We start from the raw sequence: 21274 nt of genomic DNA, 5'->3' as shown, positions 1-21274 counted from the left end.
GTCCCCGCCGGCCCAGCCTCCAGGCGCCGCTCACCGTCCGGCCGCAGCACACCGAGGCCCGCCGCCCACCGCCACCGCTCCGGGTCCCCCAGTGCCGGGATAGAAGCGCAGCAGCAGGCCGCCGGAAGCCAGCGTTTCACTGCGCCCAGCGGGCGGAAAATCGCGGCGGACTGACGACTTCCGGTCCGCGCCGCGCCGCGCCGCCGGGTCCCAGCCGGTCCCACTGCCTTCAGGTTCCGGTCTCTCGGTGGCGGCGGGGCTTCCGGTGGGGTGGGCCGCCGCTCTCGCGCCGCCGCCGTGTCCTGGCGCAGGCTCCGCCGGCTTCACATAGCGGTACGTGCGTGGCGGGTTCCTCATCTGCGAAATGAGGACGTCGTGGTGTGGGCCCGCGGAAAGCCCCCAGACCAAAGAAGACCCCATGCGCCGGCCTCTCCCACCCTCTTCTCCTGCCACCCCTCCCTCCCCCATACCTCCCCCTCCCCTCCCCCACTGCCCATCCCCCATACCCCTCCCTCCCCCACTGCCCATCCCCCATGCCCCTCCCTCCCCATACCCGTCCTCTCCCCTCCCCCACTGCCTCATCCCCCATACCCCTCCCTCCCCATACCTGTCCTCTCCCCTCCCCCACTGCCCATCCCCCATACTCCTCCCTCCCCTTCCCTACCCCCACCGGGCACCGGCATCCTATTCCTCGCATGGTTCACCCACCCGATTTCACTACAAATGGCTCCTTCCCCTCCACTGGCCTTAATTTCCTTCTGGCTGTATGTTGATTCTGGTGTACCTGACTGTGTGAGTTCCTTTATGTGCTCTCATTTTTATATCTTCCGTGTAGTAAATGTAAATTCTCTTAAGATTTCTCAATAAATTCCACCAAATAAAGTGATTTGATTATGTGTGCATGTATATTTTTATGTAATTTACTATTTTCTAGTACTGATTGGTCTTCTCTTAAATTTTAACCACAGGTTCCCTTGCAAATATTTTTAAACAGCTGTTTGTTCATCCTGAAATGAGTTTGGTGATTAGAAATCTGCAGCGAGTCGTCCCCATCAGGAGGGTGCCCCTTCGCAAGAAGATCGAGATTGTAAGGAGTATTTTAGGGGTGCAGAAATTTGACCTTGCAATCATCTGTGTTGACAACAAGAATATTCAGCACCTTAATAGAATCTACAGAGAGAAAAATGTCCCAACCGATGTGCTTTCTTTTCCATTTTATGAGGTAAAAAATATGTTCCTCTTTTTGTCTAGCCTCCCTTCCGGAGTAAATTTCCTGTGTTAATTACATTACAGATAAAATTTTCAATTTTAATTTTGAAAATTTTCAAATATACACAAAAGTAGAGCAGTATTGTCAACGGGAAAGAAACTAAACTCTGTAAAATAATTTTAAAGAGATTTATTCTGAGCCAAATTTAAGGATCATGACCCAGAGCCACGCCCAAGAGGCCTTGAGCAAGTGGACTCGCTGTGGCTGGGTTACAGTTTGGTTTGATACATTTCAGGGAGACAAGAGTTACAGGTAAAGTCATAAATCAATACGTGGGAATCATACATTGTTTTGGCCCGAAAAAGTGGGCCCTCTTGAAGTGGGGGCTTACAGGTTATAGGTGGGTTTAAAAATTCTTTGGCTTCTAATTGGTTAAAGACATGAAGCTTTGTCTAAAGGCTTGGAATGTTTTAACATAGTTGTTGTTTATCAGAGATAGGCCACCGGACATAGATTTGTTGTGTAAATTGAGGGCCTGTAGGTGTGTCTTGCATACCCTTAGGCTTGTTAATGGGTTACACAGGATGTCCTCAAGAAGGGAGAGCAGCTTGATGAGGCATGTCTGACCTCCCTCCTCCTGGCAGGCAATTTAGTTTTAGGATATTCCCTTGGCCACGAGAGGGTCCATTCAGTCGGCCAGTGTTGGGGGGGGGGCGGTGCTTAAAATTTTATTTTAGTTCACAGTATGTTAAACCCCCATTGAGCAATGCCCATCACAGAGGCCACAGGGAGCGGTGCCCACCTCCCAGGGGCCACAGGGAGCGGCGCCCATCACAGAGGCCACAGGGAGCGGTGCCCACCTCCCAGGGGCCACAGGGAGCGCCGCCCACCTCCCAGGGGCCACAGGGAGCGCCGCCCATTTCCCAGGGGCCACAGGGAGCGCCGCCCATTTCCCAGGGGCCACAGGGAGCGCTGCCCACCTCCCAGGGGCCACAGGGAGCGGTGCCCACCTCCCAGGGGCCACAGGGAGCGCCGCCCACCTCCCAGGGGCCACAGGGAGTGCCGCCCACCTCCCAGGGGCCATAATTCCACTGGTAGAGCCAACAGAAAGAGGAAAGTTGACTAGAGTCCAACCTCTCCCCTGTTAATGCTATCAGTGCATTAAAAGAGAAGTGAAATGCTTCTGCAATTTTGTGATTCATTAATGAATTTGGATTGGAAAAATTAACACTGAAAAGAACAGCCTGGGGTAAATAGTTTCAACAAATATAATGTGACAGCTATCAGGTTACTGTCTACATTGTGGCAATTATTCAAGGCTTCCCACATGTCAGTAGCAGCATAAACTGGAGCAGACCTTTTGGAAAGCAATTTGTCAATAAACTTCAAGAGCTTTTAAACAGGATATTCTTTAATCTGCTGGTGTCCCACCCGAGAAAATAAAAGACTGAAGAGATAAAATGCTGAGGGGCCATGGCTCACACCTGTAATCCCAGCACTCTGGGAGGCCAGACCAGGAGGATCCCTTGAGCTCAGGAGTTCGAGACCAGCCAGAGCAAGAGCAAGACCCCATCTCTTCAGGAATGGTGGCGCATGCCTGTAGCCTCAGCTATTCAGGAGACTGAGGCAGGAGGATCTGAGGTTGCAGTGAGCTCTGATTACACTGTGGCACTCTAGCCTGGTGACAGAGTGAGACTCTGTCAAAAAAAAAAAAAAAAAGGTAAAATGCTGAATGGTAATGTAAAATGTATTAAAATGTTCACTCATGGTTCTCTGTAATAGGAACAAAAATATCCAGCCACAGGCAAAGGCAACTAGCTTTAGCGTAAATAGCCCTCCACTAAGTGGACTGGTCCTTACTGGCTTTATACAGGAAAATGTAAAAAGACTATTCAAGATGAAACATCAAGCAGAAAGAACAGAACCATGAAATTGTGTCCCTGTAGAAGTTGTGGATCTGTGAGATTCTGCATTAGGAGGGATGACAGAAATGGAAAGTAACTCATGTGACAAGGTCCCGTGGACCTAAGTAACAAACGGAGAGAGGCTCTCTAAAAGAGAATTATGTTTGGGAGCAGAGCGTTGCAGTGAGAACGTGCATGCGCAGGGAGGTAAGGAAGACAAAGGGTTTAGAGGAAGATGAGGATTGCATAGCTGTTTAGAGGTAATCATCCTTGGCTGCAGAGATCAGTGTCAGCCTGAGCTCGCACAGGCAGCTGCTGGGCAGAGTCCTTGCAGAAGTGTATTTGTGCAGGTTGTGGTTTTCGCAGAGTCTTTGAGATAGTTTGTCGTCAGGCTCGTAAGCGTGAGAATGTTCTCTTCACAGCCTTTCCCAGCTCTATTTGTCAGGGGTTTTTAGCACTAGTGGCTCCGCTTTGATTCTGACAACTGTCACAGTGGAAACATTTAGGGCACGTGTATATGGCCCACACTGCTATCCCAGCTGGACTTGCGGCTTGAGAGTGATGTGGTCAGAGCGCGGGTGCTCGTGTGCCTCGGGACTAGGGAGCCAGAGTGTCCAGGACGAACCTGACCTGCGTCGCCTGTGGTGGTGTTGCCAGCCAGCCAGGTGCTCTGCCCACCGCACGGGGCGGCACGGTGCACTGAGACAGCAGGGGTCTCAGCAGAGGAAGAGTTTAGCATCGCAGAGGAATTTCCCAAGTCTGTCTCCCTGAGGATTTGGGGGCCAGGGTTTTTCAAGGTGGCTTGGTGGACAGAGTGCTGGGGATGGACACACAGGTTGGGAAGCAGAAGGTGTCTCCTTGGGCTGAGTCTGTGTCGGGGCAGGGGTTGCAGGACATGTCCATGCAGTCCCCGTGCAGAGCCACTGGTCCCCCTCCAAATGCACAGTCTAAAGATCTCTCAAAGACCAGTCTCAGGTTTTACAATAGCAATGTCATTTATAGAAGTGACCAGGGAAATGACAAATCTTATGCCAGTTGGGGACATGGGACCTCTAAGCGGCAGGCGAGCTGGGGACGGCGGCGGCTGACTCTCGGCTACGCCTGCGCTGCCGCAAAATGAAACTCCACCACGGTTCTTGCTCACGGCCTACACCACTTTCACGGGTGCGGCTTCAGCTGGGTTGCTATTGCTGAGACGTGTTCTCTAAGTCTGCTTTTCCTCGTTTTTAGAACCTGAAAGCAGGTGAATTTCCACAGCCTGCTTTTCCAGATGACTATAATTTGGGAGACATTTTCCTAGGAGTGGAGTTTATCTTCCAGCAGTGCAAAGAAGATGAAGATTACAATGACATCCTGACCGTAAGTGGGGACACAAGATCACATCTCCTGGCTAACAAGACTCGGGCTGTGCAAGGAGGTCGAGAACACGACCCCTGCGTCCACACTAGGGGCACAGGTTCCAGGGGTCACTGGGGAGAACATGCAAACGAGGGGCACACAGGCCAGGCGGGTGGGCATGGCCCCGCCAGTGCTGGGGGAGGAGAGGACACACCGTGGACACACAGGAGCCCCAGGGCAGCCTGCTCAGCCCTACAGAGGAGCAGGCTGTGCCGCTGAGACCCGCCAGGTCCGCTTCTCACTGAGCTGCCAAGAAGGGGGGTCAGAGCCGCCAGGACCTTCCAGGCGTTTCTCCTCAACTTGATGCAAAAAATAAAAAGCCGCGTGACTCACTCATGTCTGCCTTGCCCATGATTCACCTGAGCACCTTCCTGTGGCTCAACAGCTGCCCCTGACTCATCTGTGGGGACCCCAGTGCTCCTGTGTGACTTGAAGCTTCCCCACCGGACAGCACGATAGGGCGTGGCCTCAGCCCGGGCTCCCTCGTCCTGTCAAGGGAGGCGGCCCAGGTGGGCTCAGCCTGGGATCTCTGTGGGGAGTGGGCACCTCCGTCTCACCTTCCCCTTCTCACCCTGCATGTCCCGCTGGGCCTCACACCAGCCCCAGGCACGTCCCACCTGGGCCGGCCTCCTCCCTTCGCCCCATCCCAGGGGAGACCTTGATCTCCCTACAGTGACGGTCCCTGGTCTACCTCTCAATCCCTCAACCGCACTCACGTGGGGTGGCCTCTGGCAGCCTGGGGCCACCTCTAGTCTCCAGGGCACCTGCTCAGAGGAGCATTTCTGACCCGCTGGTTCGCGGGCCTTCCCTCCTCTTCCCTCTCCCGCTCTGGGCTCTGTCCTGGAGCCCTCCCCTGTGGGGTGGAGATGGCCCAGTGGGTCCTCCCATGCCAGCAGCTGGTGCTCCGCCTCTGCCTCCAAACCCCCTCTGCGCAGAGCGTCCAGTAAAGTTGGGGTCTGCTTGAGGCCCCTGCCCCATGCGACTCTCCTGTCCCCACCCTCCCCGGGTTGGGCCTGGTGTGCGGGCTGTACCCCCTCCCCTCTGAGCTCAGGGAGGCTGGCCCCAATTGCCCCACTCCCTGTTCCTCTCTCCCCAGCACGTGGCTCTCCCACTGGCTGCCTCATTCTTTTTAAACGAACCCCTCCCGGCAGTGCTGGCAGGTCCTGACCAGGTCCATACTCCTAGCCCCCGCTGTGGGTGGGTTTTTCCTGCAGGGCCCTGCCCCAGCGTCCCTGACTCAGGAGAGCTTGGGCAACTGCGTCCCACTTACCGAGAGCAGTCCGTGACCCTGGGGGTGCTCCTGAAGGGACAGCTTCCTGTTGGATCGTCCCCTGATTTGTATTTTAACTATTCTCACAGGTGACTGCCACCCATGGACTCTGTCACCTGCTGGGCTTCACACACAGCACAGAGGCAGAGTGGCAGAAGGTAGGAGCCCGACGACCTTCCCACTCAAGGGGGTGTGTCTGGTTGGCACCCCCAGGCCTCGCCCGGCCCGAGACCTAGGGACCCCAGGCCAAGACCGAGGCTTCCCTTGCCCTTCGTGAAAGCCTCGCAAATGTTTGTTGTAAACATCCCGGGGCCCGATGACGCTTAGCTGTGCTGTGTGTTCGCTGTAGGAAGGAAGGCCTGAGCACCAGTACGTGCTGTTTGGTCAGAAGGCTTAACGTTTAGAAAATCTTTACAGAAGATTTTCTCTCCCGGGGGCCCTCCCTGCCCGCGGGCTGGCGCTGAGCGCAGGTGCGGGTCTCAGCTGTGCGGAATCGGCCGCAGCCTCGCGGCCAGGCGGAGCCGCCACGGAGCTGCCCCGGGGCGCGGGCGGGGGCGGGGGCTCCCTCCCCGGGGCCACGCCCAGCACGTCCTCCTCCCCCCCAGATGCACCAGAAGGAGAAGCTGGTGTTGGACGAGCTGAACCTACGCACGGGAACCAGCCTCCAGCCCCTGAGCAGGGGCCTTTTCTGATGCCTGATGCTCTGGACGTGAGGACAGGGTGGGGACGGACCCCTCTCCTCTGGGCCCCAGGGATGGAGGGCTCAGCTGGCCGTCGCTGTCCCGTGGGCTGCAGAGGCACCAGCCACGTGGGGGCTAAACCCCTGAGTGGAGCACTGACGCACAGCAGAAATTCCCATTCCTTCCTCTGTGTAGGACACACGAGATGCTTTTACAACTCTGAGAACTGAAAGAACATGTAAACCTCATTCTGTTCTCTGGGCGTCTACTGATCTTTCCTCGGAATTCCAGCGCTCTGGGGAAGAGGCACTTGTCGAACCTCTGCAGCCCGCTGGAGGAATGCGCCCGGGTCCGCAGGAGGGGCTGCCCTGCCGGGAGCCCCGCCCCAGCCCTCGGAGCTCCTTAACCTTGAGCTCCAGTCTAGTGTCGAGGCCCAGGTGGCCCAGCCAGCCAGTGACCAGGCCTTCCAAAGACCGTCAACTCTTGCCACATTTCTTTCCCCTATTAAATAAATAATTATGTTGAGAAATAGAACCAAAGAGAAAAGCCATGTTAAAAAAAAATCCGTGTGAAAATAGGATATAGTGTCAGATATATTCATGCTTTTTTAATTCATGCTTTTTTAACAAGAGCACAGTTTCTGGAATCACATCCAAAAATGCACAGAGATGGTTCCGAGAGAAGCAGATGTCAGCACTGCGGCTCCGCCGGGCTCGGGCAGAGCTCAGACCTGCCCGTCCAGCTGAATCGGTCGTTCCCACCCGCAGGAGCAGGCCAGACGGACGCCTGCGCGGCTGAGCGGCAACATCTTGTCTCCCACCTGGAAGGTTCCAAGGATACAAAGGTAGAAACAGGTGCCTGCTTGTGAGGATCTTAGGGAATGAACGAATCTATCCTCAGAGGGAGGGAATGAAAACTTATGCACGATACCTAAAAATAATATTTAAATAAAAATAACATTAAAAAGCAAGGGGTTGGGAGCAGTGGCTCATGCCTGTAATCCCAGCACTTTGGGAGGCTAGGGTGGGAGGGTCGCTTGAGCCCAGGAGTTGCAGACCAGCCTGGGCAACATAGTGAGACCTCATCGCTACAGAAATTTTTTAAAAATTAGCTGGGGGGCGGGGGGTGCGCCTGTAGGCTGCAGTGAGCTGCGATGGCTCCACTGCGCTGGGCAACAGAGCCAGACCCTGTCTATAAACAATAAAAGTAAAACAGCAAGGGAACATAAACGCAGCCCTCAGAAAAAAAAAGTAACAGAAATAAGAAGTCCTGACAGAGCGGGAGGGAACACACTGGGGGAGGGAAGCCCCTTCCCCCTGGTCCCCGGAGGGTGAGTTCCAGGAAGGGAACGTGGCGCGCCAACCCGCGTGGGGCACGTGCTGTCCTCTCCGACGCGAGCGGGAACAGGCCCCGCCGCTTACCTGACCTTGTCGGTGCCGCCCAGGGGGAGTGGGGATGTCTGCACTTTGTGTGGCTAAAGCTACTGATCTTTTCTATGACGGCTCCTGAGCCATGTTTCCCCTAAACTCTTGCTTGATGAAGCGTCTGTGTTTGACAAGACGGCAGAGCCTGGCCCCACCGCGAGGCATGTCCGTGTTCCTGCTGGCCGGTGCGGACCGAAGGGAAGACCCCGCCTTACCCGGCGGACGTGGGCGGGACGCGGCCCCTAGGAGAGGCCGGGGGTCCCCGCCGCGCGGCGTTGGGACTGAGGCCGCGACCTTCGGGGGGACGCGGGGGTCTCTCCGGGCTCCCTAGTCCCCCGCAGACCCTGCCCGGGGCCGCCCGCCCGCGCCCCCGACCCCCCGGACCTACGTGCTCAGGCGCGCGCGTGGCGGTGCTGGTGCCGGTGCCGGTGCCGGAGCTGTCGGGGCGCGGCGGGCGGCCTCGGCCTCGCGGCCCGCGGGACGGCGGGTGGAGCCCACTGCGGGGGTTGGGTGCGGAGCGCAAGGCTGAGAACGGCCCGACAGCTCTGGGGACCCCCGGGACGCCCCACCCCTCCCTGGCACGCTCCAGCACCCCCTCCGGGAGCTCCGCCCCTGCGCAGGTCCAACTTGGGGGTCCCAGGGCCACGGCTGGGCGGGGGCTCTTCGCGGGGCTCCGGGCTGCACCCCTAGAGGAGGCAGCTTCCCGCCAAATTGCGCCGCGCCTTCCCCATCTGGGGTGGGGCTGGCGGGCGCCGGGGCTTCACAGCCGACCACAGACCGAGCCAGGAATGCCCTTGCAGAGTTACTCATGCAGAAATTTCCAGAACAAATTTCCAGGTCCCCCGGCGCGGGCAGTCCCGGTGGCCGGAGCCCGCGGTGCGCCTACCTGGGGGGCGGGGCGGGGCAGGGCCTGCAGCAGGAGGCTGTGCGTCAGGATCTGGTGCATCTGGGCGCCCTGCAGCAGCAGCACGTCCACCATGTCTGGAGGGACAGGGGCGGGCGACATTTGACAGCTCTAGTTTGGCACACGCGTTAAAACAGACGGCGCCTCCCGAGCAGCAGAGGACACGCTGGCACGCCTGTCCGTGCAGCGCAGGGCCTTGGGGCTTGTTGGGAGGCCTGCCTTCCCAAGCGCGGGGCTGCACGGTGACCCCGGAAAAGTCTGTCCCTGTCTCAATCCCCCAGATCCCAGCTCGGCCTCATTTGGAAAAAGGTCTTTGCAGATGTGATTAAGGATCTTGAGAGGAGGAGACTGCCCTGGGTTCCGCAGGCTGGCCCTCAGTGCAGTGTGATGTCTTTGTGAGAAGGCGCCCTGGGAGCTGAGGCGGAAGAGGAGACACACAGGGAGGAAGCCCCCTGAGGAAAGTGGGGGCAGCCTGGTCCAAGGACACCTGGAGCCCTGGACGGCACAGCCCTGCTGACACCTGATCTTGGACTCCGACCTCAGAATTACCAGGAAATAAATTCTTGTTGTTTTAAACCCCCCAGTTTGTGGTGCTTGGTCATGGCAGCCACAGGAAACTAACACAGTCACCGACACTGGGTACCATGACGCGTTGTCCCTTTTGACAACGTGGTAGTTAAACATCGGTTCTTTCCACAGCATCTAGACCCTGGAAATCACACGGGCCTGTCGGGTAAACCCAGCAGATCTATTCTGTGTGAAATTACTCCAGCGTCTGCTTTCGAGAATTTTTCAGAAAGTAGAACTGGAATAATGATCAGTAATACGTAAATCGGGGGAAGGAAGGGGGCTCTCAGCACCTCAAATCCCTTTTATCACTGGGGAGAGGAGGCGGCTCAGAACGTGTCCTTAACTTTATGGAGAACAAATCGATCTCCAAAGTGGTGGTTCTAGTACTTCTGAAATTTCATATTTTTACATTCAAATATTTGATCCAGGTGGAATTTGTTTGGGGATAAGGAGTGGAGTAAGGGATTCAAATTTCCTTTTTCTAAATAGGTAGCGACTTAGTGAATATTTAATTTTTCACCACCGATTTTAAGTGCCGCGTTTTCTCCCATACGGCCTAGGTGCACACGCACACACAGTTATCTCAGTTTGCTTTTAGAACCTGACAGACCGTCACTTAAGTTCATCTGGAAAAATCAACGAGTGGCGAGGAAAGACAGGCCTGCCGTGTGCGAGTACTCAGGCGGTGCTCCCTGCCACTCCCGGGCCCTCCACAGGGACCGGCGTGTGGGTGGCGCGCCCTGCTGCGTGGGGCCTGGGCCAGGCCTGGCAGGTACTGCGACGAGGGGTAGAGCAACAGTGACTCGCCACGCGGGTCTTGGTGCTGGGATAGACAGGTCACTGGCACAGAATTGAGAACACCTCTCAGCTGGCTCAGCCATTCTACACACAGGCCTGTCCCCGGACTCCCAGCACCATCACTCACGACAGGAACGCAGATTAAAACCACAGTGAGCTACCACCACGTCCCTGCTAAAGTGGCTAAAATTGAAGACTGACCACACCGAGTGTTGGTGAGGTTATGCAGTAACTGGAACTCTCAAACACTGCTGGTGAGAAGGTAAAATGGTATAGACACTATGGGAACAGGTCGGCAGTTTCACAAAAGTTAGATATACATCTGCCGTACGATTCAGACATTCCACTCGTAGGCTCTTACCCAGCAGAAATAAAAGCATACGTCCACAGAAAGACACATGCGTCAGTGTCTGTGGCAGCTTTTTCGGTAATAACCGAAAACTGAAGACAGCCCAAATGCCCACTGCTATGGTTTGAATGTCCCAAACTCACGCTAGCCCTAACCCCAATGTGTCAGCATGGAGAGGCGGAACCTTTAAGAGGAGGTTGGACGGTGACGGCTCCGCCCTCATGAACGGATTAATCCACTACCGGGTTACTAGATTAGGGCTGTGATGTATCCATACGTCACGAGGAGGGAACTGGCGGCTTTGTAAGAGGAAGACAGACCTGAGCTGGCCTCAGCACGTCAACCCCCCGCCACGCGGTGCCCTGGGCCACCTCGCACTCTGCCGTCCCCACCAGCAAGAAGCCCTCACCAGACGCCGCCCCTCGACCTTGGACTTCCCAGATTCCATAACTGTAGGAAATAAACTCCTTCTCAATATAATACCCAGTTTCAGATATTCTGCTAAAAGCAACACAAAATGAACTTAAGACGTCCCATCAGGAGGCGAATGGATGACAAACTAAGACACCCACCCGGTGGACCCCGCTTGGCAACCGGAAGGGTCCGTCCGCCTGCTGATGCACCAACAACAGCGATGACCCTTAACACAGTTCCGCGAGCGGAAGAAGCCATGCCAAAAATAGTACGTTCTGTGTAATTCGATTCATACAAAAATCTAGAAAATGCAAACTCATACACGGTGATGGAAGGCTGCTCAGTAGTTGCGTGCAGGGGTCAGGAAGAAGGGATTAAAAAGGAACATCAGGGAAGTTTGGGGGTGATGGGGATGTTCCCTCTCTTGATTTAGCGATGGTTTCACAGATACACATATATGTTAAAACTTGTCAAATTGTACACTTTAAATATGTGCAACTTATTCTGTGACTTCTATAAAACTGTTTTAAAAATCAAGTATCTAAAAGTAATTTTTTTTTTTTTTTGAGACAGAGTCTCCCTCTGTTGCCCGGGCTAGAGTGAGTGCCGTGGCGTCAGCCTCGCTCACAGCAACCTCAAACTCCTGAGCTCGAGCGATCCTCCTGTCTCAGCCTCCCGAGTAGCTGGGACTACAGGCATGCACCACCATGCCCGGCTAATTTATTTTTTAGTTTTTATTTTCTGAGACAGGGTCTCACCCCATTGCCCGGACTAGAGTGCAGTGGCTACATCATAGCTCACTGCAACCTTGAACTCCTGGGCTCAAGCAATCCTCCTGACTCAGCCTCCTGAGCAGCTGGGACTACAGGCGCGCCACCATGCCCAGCTAATTTTTCTATTTTTTTGTAGAGACGGGGTCTTACTATGTTGCTCAGGCTGGTCTCAAACTCCTGGCCAAAGTGTTGGCATTACAGGTGTGAACCACGGTGCCCAGCCTAAAAATTATTTTAAAAGAAGCAGTTTTGGTGGGTGCAGTGGCTCACGCCTATAATCCTAGCACTCTGGGAGGCCGAGGTGGGAGGATCACTTGAGGTCAGGAGTTTGAGACCAGCCTGGGCAACAGTGAGACCCCATCTCTACTGAAAAATAGAAAAAAATAGTTGAACAACTAAAGATAGAAAAAATTAGCTGGGTGTGGTGGCACCTGTAGTCCCAGCTACTCGGGAGGCTGAGGCAGGAGGATTGCTTAAGCCCAGGAGTTTGAGGTTGCTGTGAGCTAGGCTGATGCCAGGGCACTCTAGCCTGGGCAAGAGTGAGACTCCGTCTCAAAAAAAAAAAAAAAAAAGCAGTTTAACCACAGCTTTTGTATAGCTAATAATTGAAAGAGTTGGAATTGGAGCTCAATTCTTTCAATTCCTAGTCTAATCCTCTTCCTTATACCTTGTTTTCTTCCCTCAGAGATATCCTCCTTTTTTTTTTTTTTTTTTTTTTTTTTTGAGACAGAGTCTCACTCTGTTGCCCGGGCTAGAGCGAGTGCCGTGGCGTCAGCCTAGCTCACAGCAACCTCAAACTCCTGGGCTCAAGAGATCCTACTGCCTCAGCCTCCCGAGTACCTGGGACTACAGGCATGCGCCACCATGCCCGGCTAATTTTTTCTATATCTATTTTTAGTTGGCCAGATAATTTCTTTCTATTTTTAGTAGAGACGGGGTCTCGCTCTTGCTCAGGCTGGTCTTGAACTCCTGAGTTCAAAGATCCACCCGCCTCAGCCTCCCAGAGTGCTGGGATTACAGGCGTGAGCCACTGCGCCTTCTTATAAGATATCTTATAAGATATCCTTCTTATAAGAATTTCTTGAAGTTATTTTCGTGTGGAGTAGCCAAAAGCTGACGCTAAATAACTATCCCGCTTACAAAAATATTTTCCCTTTCACTAGAAAATTCCATGAATCCATAACAATATTAATATGGAACACTTACCTTCCTTAATGCTTCCTGACCTTGGAGTAGGGAAGGCCTGGGGAGGAGGAATCTGTGCTATGAGCGGCTGCTGAGGCAACTGCTGAATGATGGTGGCTGGAGGCTGTGGGACCTGGGAACAGCCAGGTGATTAGCTACCTGAATGCATCCTCAGAAAAAGCATTCTACAGTATTTACCCACTCACCCATCCACCCATCCATCTACCCATCCATCCATTCATCCACCTGTTCAACCACCCATCCACCCATCCATCCACCACCCATCCATCCATTCATCCATCCATTCAACCACCCATCCACCCATCCATCTACTCATCCATCCATCCATCCATCCACCACCCATCCATCCATTCAACCACCCATCCACCCATCCATCTACCCATCCATCCATCCACCTATTCAACCATCCATCCATCCATCCACCCACCCATCCATCCATTCAACCACCCATCCATCCATCCATCCACCCATCCATCCATTCATCCACCTGTTCAACCATCCATCCACCCATCCATCTACCCATCCATCCATTCAACCACCCATCCACCCATCCATCTACCCATCCATCCATCCATCCATCCACCTGTTCAACCATCCATCCATCCATCCATCTATGCATCCAAGGAGAACTTTAAATTATTAACCCCAGAGGTTAAATACAAAGATATTTGAGTCTGGGTGTCACTCAGGACATAGTATTAATATTTTTACTGTTTCCCACATTTCCCGTCTTCAGCAGAGTCAGCTAATGCCTGGCTTCATCAATCCTGCTTTAATAGAGGCATCCAGTGCTGGGTACGATCAGCCTTCTCCTTCCATGTCAGACGGGTGATGTGCCAATGTCGGTCGCAACAAGGTTGGAGGGAGGCGCCTCACACACGCAAGTGAGCACCCAGTCATCACGCTTAGGAACCACAAAATGATCAATCTTTTGATTTTAGCCATTTTAATAGAGAGATAGTGGCTGCTCATTGTGGTTTTAATTATTTCCCTAGGGACTGATGGTGTTGGGACTCCACAGACCTGTGTGTGGGACGGTGCAGTCGTCTGAGAGGTGGCCTCAGTTCTGTCCCAGTGACCTGTCTATCCCAGCACCAAGACCCACCTGGCAAATTACTGTAGCTCCCAAACATACTGTCCTATGTTTATTGAGTTTGTCATGAAAATAAGCTTTGGTTTCTCTTCTGAGTGAAAATAAACGCAGAGCAATTTCGAGCATGCACGAGAAAGACCTGTTTTATTCCCTTGCAGATGTGTAAGGCCCAGCATGAACTTGTCACTTCACCCTCAGTTCACAGAAAGGGCAGCGTAGACCAGGAGCATAAAAGTTTATCGGCAAATGTTTTCTGTAAAGGGCCAGAGTTAGTTGCTCTGACGGGGTGGGCCATGTGGTCTCGGCTGCAGCTACTCAACTCTGCCACTGCAGCATGTAAACAAGTGAGACTGGTCCCATAAAATGTTATCTATGAACATGAAACTCGCATTTCTTGTGATTTTCATGTTTTATAAACTATTATCGTTGTTGCCTTTTTTTTTTTTTAGAGATGGGGTCTTGCTCTGTTGTCCAGGCTGGAGTGCAGTGGCCTGTTCATAGCTCACTGTAACCTCCAACTCCTGGGCTCAAGAGATCCTCCTGCATCAGCCCCCCAAGTAGCTGGGACCACAGATGTGCACCACCGCTCCTAGCTAATTTTTAAATTCTTTTGTAGAGATGGGGTCTTGCTATGTCGCCCAGGCTGGTCTTGAACTCCTGGGCTCAAGTGATCCTCTCACCTCAGCCTCCCAAAGTGCTGGGATTACAGATGTGAGCCACCATGCCTGGCCTAAAGTATTATTTTTTTATTGTTTTGTTGTTGTTGTTTTGCCAAACATTTAAAAATGTAAAACCATTTTTGGCTCGAAGTTTGTGCAAGAAGAGAAGGAGGCCAGCTCTGGTCCGAAGCCATAGTTTGCCGACCCCCGGCGTAGATGGGGGCATTCTCTAGGACAGGCTGTGCCTGTCGGGCTGACGGACCTCCCGTCTCCGTCTCAGGGTCTCTGAGTCCAGCTGCCGGGAAATTCATCTTAGTGCCCAAGGGCCCCGCCTGCCCTCCCGGTGCCACTGGGACTGGGCTGGCGACTGCAGGCATAGGTAGGCCCTGGTGAATACGCAGCAAGAGCAGACCTGTCTGGCACGGGGCCTCCCGCACCTGTCCCCCTGCCATTCTGGGGAGGGTCCAGGTGCTGGAAGACAGGAAGGCAAGGCCTGGGGCATCTGGAACCCGCATGAAGATGGCCCACCAGCAGGGGGCTCTGGCGATGCCTCCCACTCTGCTCCCTCTGCCACGGGGAGCTGCCAGGGTCCCCTCCTGGGCAAAAGCCTTCCAGGTCATGGACTCAGCCGACCTGTCCAGAACCTGCATCTGGCCTTGCCCCCTCTGTCCTCTTCTCTCCAGTCGTCTGCGTCCCGCCCCACTGAGTCCCCCGAGGCTGAGACCTCCAGTCCCCAGCTCCCACCCCTCCTCTGGGTGCACGTGGACATCCAGTTGAGTTGTTTTCTGTCGCCTGCAACCCAGAACACTGAATAATGGTACAAAGCTCTCAAAAGTGGAATGCTACTCACCTTTTAAAAATCTGACCTTGAAATTGGGGTCTCAAGTATCCCCTGGTCATTATAAAGTTTTGGAAAAGAGTTGACACACTCCCCAAAGTCAGGGCCTTCTGGTCACACTAACACCCCTACTCCCAGGACGGGGCCGGGGCCAGGCAGGCAGAGAGGCCAACTCCTCGTCAGTGCCCTGCATGCTCAGGGCGCCGTGAGGACAGAGAGGACCCACCGACCACCAGGCGCTGCAAACGTGGCCACTGTCAGCCTCAGCAGACTGACCCTCCCAGAGCACTTCTGCATACTGCCGGGGTCAGCTGGGAGGCCAGAGGTGGGGTGAGTGACACCCTCTCTGACTAGGTGACATGCTGTAAAGTCTCGGCTCTGTCCCCCCCTCCCCTGTGTGATGCTCCCTCACCTCCACCCTCTTACCTGGTGCTGGATGATCCGTGGTGGCTCCGGGGCCGGTGGGGGTGGGGAGCCAGCGGGGACGGTGGGGGGCACCTCCGGCGGCAGGGCTGACCCGAGGGCTCCTCCGTGCAGCCCCCTCCAGGAGTGGGCCTGGGAGAGCTCGTCCAGGAGGTGCTGCGCCTGCAAGGGACGCAGAGCCTGCTGCACGGGGCGGGAGGGACAGCCCCACAGGCGGCCAGCAGCCTCCTCGGGTCCTCTGGGTGCGAAGGGGCCTCGGGCGCCCTCTCCCCGGCCGGGGCTGCTCGGGGCTCAGGCCAGCCAGGAGCCAGGCTGCCGGAAGGCGGAGCCCAAGGACCCCTCGTGTGGGGCACACAGGAGAGTTTTGCTCCTTTTAAAATTTACCAAATAATTTTAACCAGCTTCTGGTTGTTTTCTTTTCCTAGCCAACGGAGTGTGTCCCCTCAAGCACAGCTCAGGCCTCCTTCGCGGCAAAGGCCTCCTGGAAAAGCAGCTCCGCCCCCCTCCCAGGCCCATGCGTGACATCCTCTGACACTGCTTCCCTGGCGTGGTCGTCCCCGCAGCTGGGGGCTTGGGCCCGCCGGAGCCCTGGCGTCCTGGAGTTCCACCTCCCGCTGGAGTTGGGCCCTTACTCGACACTCCACCTTCGTCAAGAGCAGCCAAAGCAGGTCTCTAAGCTGACAACGCTCTCGTGGGGGTCCAGCGTGTGCACGGTTCACGAGGCCGGGCGTAAAGTCCCCTAGCTGCTCGCGAGTCATCAGCTACCCACCCGCCGTTGCAGACATTACAGAACGAGGCGCAAGAATCCACAAGACCCCCCGCCCGCCGGCGCCTTTGGCCAGGCCTACCCGGAGCCTCTGCAGAAGGTCCTTCCTTCTCCTCAGAGCACCGTGCAGGGCGTCTTCCGGGCCGCCCTCCTTTCCTGGAGGAAAGCACACACTGCTCACTGAGGAATGCGCTCAGGACGTCAGCGTCACCACAGACCCGTCGGCGCCCCCAACCTCACCCACACTCCTGGGCTCCCACGGTGACCTGGGAGCAAACACTTATCCCAAAGGAGAGACTAGAGCCTGGGGGCTGGGGGAGGGGCAGCAGCGGGGAGGGGTGATCAGGGAACTCGGTCTGTCCCTTCCTGGAAAGGAGCTGGAAGTCACCAGGTGCAGATTCCTCCTGGGGACCTAAGCACTGCATTGCTGTGGCACACCTGTGGCGCACAGTCCCTCAGGCTCCGAGAGGCAGGAGGCCCTAAGGTGGGCGCAGCCTGGCCTCGCTGATCCCCAGCCGTCTGGAGACTGGTCTGACCACCTTCCAGAAGGCTCCGGAAGGGGTCAGGAGAGCCCCAGGCCAGGGCTCTGGCCTCCCCTCCCCGCATCACACTGTCGCGGCCCCCTGGGGCTGCCCTGCAATCAGTCCCCACTGGCACATTTGCAACCATCTTGTCTGCTCCCTCTGGCCCCTCAGCCATGGGACCTGGTTTGGGATTTCCTCTCCGGCTTTGGGACCCTGGGCTCTGCCAGCTGCCCTTGGGAGGTGCCTGGAGCCCCTACAGCCCTAGGGCTGCCCCATGTTCCAAAGAACAAGAAATGCTCCTCTGGGCCTCCCTAGCTGCCCCCGCCTGCCCCCAGGGCAAGCTCAGTGTGACCTGGGTGTGACCACGTCTGAGCTGAGCAACCTGGGGCAGGTTACCTAACCTCTCTGTGCCTCCATTCCCCATCCACAACTGCGAATGATGAGGTTTACAGGCAAAAGGGGACAAGGTATGGGGGATGCGCCAAAGGTGAAAACAAAGGCCTTTCAGCTCTGATGCAAAGGAAGCGCCTGGAGGACAGTCTTGCTGGTCCCCAGGGGGTGATTCCCGGGCCTGTCTCCTGCCTCCCCTTGGAGTGGCTCCCTCACGCCTGTGCCCTCCCCGCGCAAGCCCCCCCAGCTCTCACCTGGCAGGAGGTGGGGGCCCTCAGAGTCCCCATCCAGGTTCTCTCGCTCCTGCTCCAGCTTCTGTGAGGAAAAGAGCGGGCGATGGGGACACAGGCTCCAGGCCGGGGCTCGGTGTGGGTGGAGAATGCGCCCCGCTCACGGAATGACCAAGTGGCTTCCCATGCGGCCAGCGCCCCCGACGGAGTGCTGGGAGCAGGAGGCGCTGTGTGAGGGTGGCATGGATGGGATGCGAGGGCCATTGGTGTCCTAGGGACTGTGTGGGTCACGCATTCAATGCAGTGCATGGCAAGGGTGCTCTCATTGGCCTCAGGCAGATTTCTGGAGAACAGCCCCATGAGAGACCGTCTGGGTGAGGCCCCCGGGGCTTCCAGGCCAGTGAGCATCCTGGTCACCCTGCCTGGGTCATAGGCTCAGCAGCTGCCCTAGGGTGACCCCTGTCAGCTCCTCCCATGGCAGCCCATGGGCCATCTGGACGTGGGGGTGCAGGGTTGGCGAGAGGCTGGGGGCAGGCAGGGGATGCCCCTGGGGACCCGGAGAGGACAGGCAGGCCTGTCAGGGACCACCCAGACCCTCAGAGAAGGTTAAGACCAGGCATGAGAATGGGTCTGCCAGGCCACCAGCCCCAGGCCCAGCCCTTGGGGCCCTGCGTCCTGCACCAGCAGGGCTCAGTCTCCAAAGGGAGCCTCCCTTCAACATTGACTCCTGGGACGCTCTGCTGGAGCTCTGCGGGGCCGTGGAGACCTCTGGCGGATGGGGCCATGCCTGCCTCCAGAATGCACAAACTGCTAGAAAAATCTATGTGGTTCCCTGTAAATGCAAAGGAAAAACCAGGAAACCACATTTCTTTTTTTTTTGAGGCAGAGTCCTGCTCTGTCACCCAGGCTTGAGTGCCCCTGTCACCCGGGCTTGAGTGCCGTGGCGTCAGCCTAGCTCACAGCAACCTCAAACTCCTGGGCTCAAGCGATCCTCCTGCCTCAGCCTCCCGAGTAGCTGGGACTACAGGCATGTGCCACTGTGCCCAGCTAATTTTTTCTATATATTTTTAGTTTTCCAGCTAATTTCTTTTTATTTTTTAGTAGAGATAGGGTCTCGCTCTTGCTCAGGCTGGTTTCGAACTCCAGAGCTCAAACGATCCACCTGCCTCGGCCTCCCAGAGTCCTAGGATTACAGGCATGAGCCACCGCTCCCAGCCCACATTTCTTTATTATGAGGCTAAAAACCACTGAAAGAGGTTTGCTTTGGAAGCAGGAATATACTGCCAGGCAGTTTGCCAGAGGGAGGAACAATGGATGTGGCATCTTAAGTTCTGTTTGGCAACCCTAAATCGGAGCTCCTTTAAGGAGTTGTTAAAAACAGGAGTGTTGGGGGCCCTGTCTCACCTGTCCCAAGAGTTTCAGCGTCAGTCGGGTCATTTGTTCTGCCACAGATGAGTCCAGCATGTCGCAACCGTAGGAGATGACGGTCGGGGTGGTGAGCCACAGCGCACCTCTCCCAGGTTCTGTCACCTGCGGGAGGGAACAGCTCAGGAGCCCGGCTGCCTTGTGGGGCCTCGGTTTACCTACTGGAGGCCAGCCTCAGTGGCCCCAGATGGCCCTAAGGAGAGGCCGTGCCGCACCCTGGCTTCAGAGTCCGGCAGGCCTCGGGGCTGCGTTGTTGCCGGGCTGCGGGGCGAGAATGGGTGGCGGTTGCCAGGTTTCTTCGGAGAGTCCCTAGACCTGCAAACACTGGTCCCCAGGTGTGGCCAGGCGGGGCTGAGCGGGCAGGCAGAGAAGTGGGCAGGGCTGAAGCCAGAGGGCTTGAGACCCGAGGAGCTGGCGCCTCCACCCCCTGTGCCTCCAGGGAGCCTCGGAGCGCGGAGGGAGCGCAGCCCGGTGGCTTCACGGGCTGAAAGCTGCGCGGGGTCCGCAGGGCTCCAAGGCCCGCAGAGTGCGGGGCGCCCGCCCGGGCTTTCAGGGATTCTGCACGGCGGGGGGGGGGGGGGGGGGGAGGGGGCACGGGGCCGGGGCGAGGGACACCTCCGTGGGACAGCCTTGCTGCGACCCTGGCCAGGCCTTCTCTCAGGGCAGGGCTCAAAACACAGGCATGGTGGTGTGTTGGGTTGGGCCTTAACCTCCAGACCAACCGGCCGGGGGCAGGAGGCCTGGGGAATGGAGGGAGGTACCCCTGGGGACGCAGAGGAGTCCTGGGGACAGCGAGAGGAGCTCTGGGGACAGGGGAGCGTCCCTGCAGGGAGCCCTGGGGACAAGGTCACACGGGGACGTGGGGGGCCCCTGGGGACAGGAGGCGTTGGCCGCGACCCCTCCACGCGACTGACCAGGCACTTGCCTGGCCGCCAGCACCGCCCATGCGCGGTATTCATGGTTTTACACCTGCCACGGCCCTTCTGCGACCCGCGTGGACCTGGAGGACCTAAGGCCGCAGGGTCGAGCCTCCAGGGCACTCGAGGAGGAGGCTGCCTGGAGTTGCCCATCCCATTGGTCCTGGAGGGTTCAGGGTTACTTTCAACGTCAGCAAGTTCGACATACCGTCACCTGAGACATGAGACCGCAGGCGACAAGGCCGTCCGGTCCGATCACGGTGTCTGAGCCCACGCACCTGCCTGGAGCCCGCAGGACGCCCGCAGTGCCCGTGCTGCCAGCCCAGGGCCCGCACCATCCACACACCCCAGGGCTTGGACCCCAGCTCTTGTCCACACTCACCGACCGTGACTGTGTTAGGACACACTAAACAGGTCTGCGTGTGCACAACAACCGGTTAACTTAGTTAAGCAACTCAAGGTAGCTAAGAGGTCACGCCTGGGTCGTACATACACGTCCAAGTGGGCATAGATTTGTTAGACAGGTTTTTTTAAATAGGCTTTTTTTTAGAACAGTTTTAGATTTACAGAAAAATTGAGAAGATGGTACCTGGACAGCTCCCACATACAGCTCCCCTGTTATGAACTTGTATATTAGTAACGCTGCATTTGTTACAATTAATGAGCCAATATTGAGACATTACTAACCAAGGTCCATACTTGATTCAGTTTCCTTAGTTTTTGCCTAATGTCCCTAATGTGGTATCCCATCATGATAATCAGTATCCCACGTGACATGTGATTGTCACATCTCTTTGGGGTCCTCTTGGCTGTGACAGCGTCTCAGACTTGCCTTGTCTTTGATGGCCTGGAGAGTTTTGAAGAGCACTGGCAGGTACTTTGTAGAATGTCCCTCAACTGAAATTTGTATGATGCTCTGGCTTGGTTAGACTGGGCTTGCGGGTTTCGGAGGAAGATCACAGAGGTGAAGGGCAACGGCTGTCACCTCCCGTACCAAAGGCACACACTGTCAAGAGACTCATCTCTGTGATGCGGACCTGGGCACCTGGCTGAGGCGAAGCCTGGATGGCTCCTCCACCATAAAGTGACACTTTGTCCTCCTTTCTTTC

At 56.0% G+C, this 21274-nt stretch overlaps 2 protein-coding genes and 1 non-coding gene across 7 annotated transcripts; 1 reads left to right on the top strand and 2 right to left on the bottom strand.

The window, feature by feature from the left end:
* Positions 1–281: 281 nt before the first annotated feature.
* On the top strand, positions 282–7373 carry YBEY (ybeY metalloendoribonuclease). 5 transcript variants are annotated; one of them, XM_069472194.1, is made up of 6 exons: positions 282–333; positions 969–1222; positions 4345–4473; positions 5872–5940; positions 6388–6502; positions 7093–7373. In XM_069472194.1, the coding sequence occupies exons 2-5, from the start codon at positions 1013–1015 to the stop codon at positions 6472–6474; spliced, it is 495 nt and encodes a 164-aa protein (XP_069328295.1). In that variant the 5' UTR covers positions 282–333; positions 969–1012; the 3' UTR covers positions 6475–6502; positions 7093–7373. The 5 variants fall into 5 exon arrangements, with proteins under 5 accessions (XP_069328295.1, XP_069328296.1, XP_069328298.1 ...); XM_069472195.1 differs by having other exon boundaries at positions 6388–6491; positions 7093–7104; XM_069472197.1 differs by lacking the exon at positions 7093–7373 and having other exon boundaries at positions 969–1087; positions 6388–7013.
* A 905-nt stretch (positions 7374–8278) lies between these two features.
* Positions 8279–19287, bottom strand: C7H21orf58 (chromosome 7 C21orf58 homolog). The gene is made up of 7 exons (XM_069475398.1): positions 19228–19287; positions 17848–17908; positions 16762–16835; positions 15917–16075; positions 12901–13012; positions 8773–8867; positions 8279–8383 (listed from the first exon to the last, which is right to left on the bottom strand). The coding sequence occupies exons 1-7, from the start codon at positions 19285–19287 to the stop codon at positions 8279–8281; spliced, it is 666 nt and encodes a 221-aa protein (XP_069331499.1).
* On the bottom strand, positions 13719–13824 carry LOC138388624 (small nucleolar RNA U13). Its single transcript, XR_011234159.1, has one exon. It is a non-coding gene; the product is annotated as a small nucleolar RNA U13 (small nucleolar RNA).
* Positions 19288–21274: the final 1987 nt, after the last annotated feature.

This window comes from Eulemur rufifrons, chromosome 7 (assembly GCF_041146395.1).
Source record: "Eulemur rufifrons isolate Redbay chromosome 7, OSU_ERuf_1, whole genome shotgun sequence".
Classification (NCBI taxonomy): Eukaryota; Metazoa; Chordata; class Mammalia; order Primates; family Lemuridae; genus Eulemur; species Eulemur rufifrons.
This window is presented reverse-complemented; position numbering and strand designations above follow the sequence as displayed.

Coding starts and splice junctions, on each gene's coding strand:
- YBEY (XM_069472194.1), top strand. CDS start 1,013: ATGAGTTTGGTGATTAGAAATCTGCAGCGAGTCGTCCCCATCAGGAGG. Junction 1,223..4,344: donor TTTCTTTTCCATTTTATGAG/GTAAAAAATATG, acceptor CCTCGTTTTTAG/AACCTGAAAGCAGGTGAATT. Junction 4,474..5,871: donor ATTACAATGACATCCTGACC/GTAAGTGGGGAC, acceptor CTATTCTCACAG/GTGACTGCCACCCATGGACT.
- C7H21orf58 (XM_069475398.1), bottom strand. CDS start 19,287: ATGCTGGACTCATCTGTGGCAGAACAAATGACCCGACTGACGCTGAAA. Junction 17,909..19,227: donor CGCTGAAACTCTTGGGACAG/GTGAGACAGGGC, acceptor TTTTCCTCACAG/AAGCTGGAGCAGGAGCGAGA. Junction 13,013..15,916: donor CACGGATCATCCAGCACCAG/GTAAGAGGGTGG, acceptor GGCTGTTCCCAG/GTCCCACAGCCTCCAGCCAC.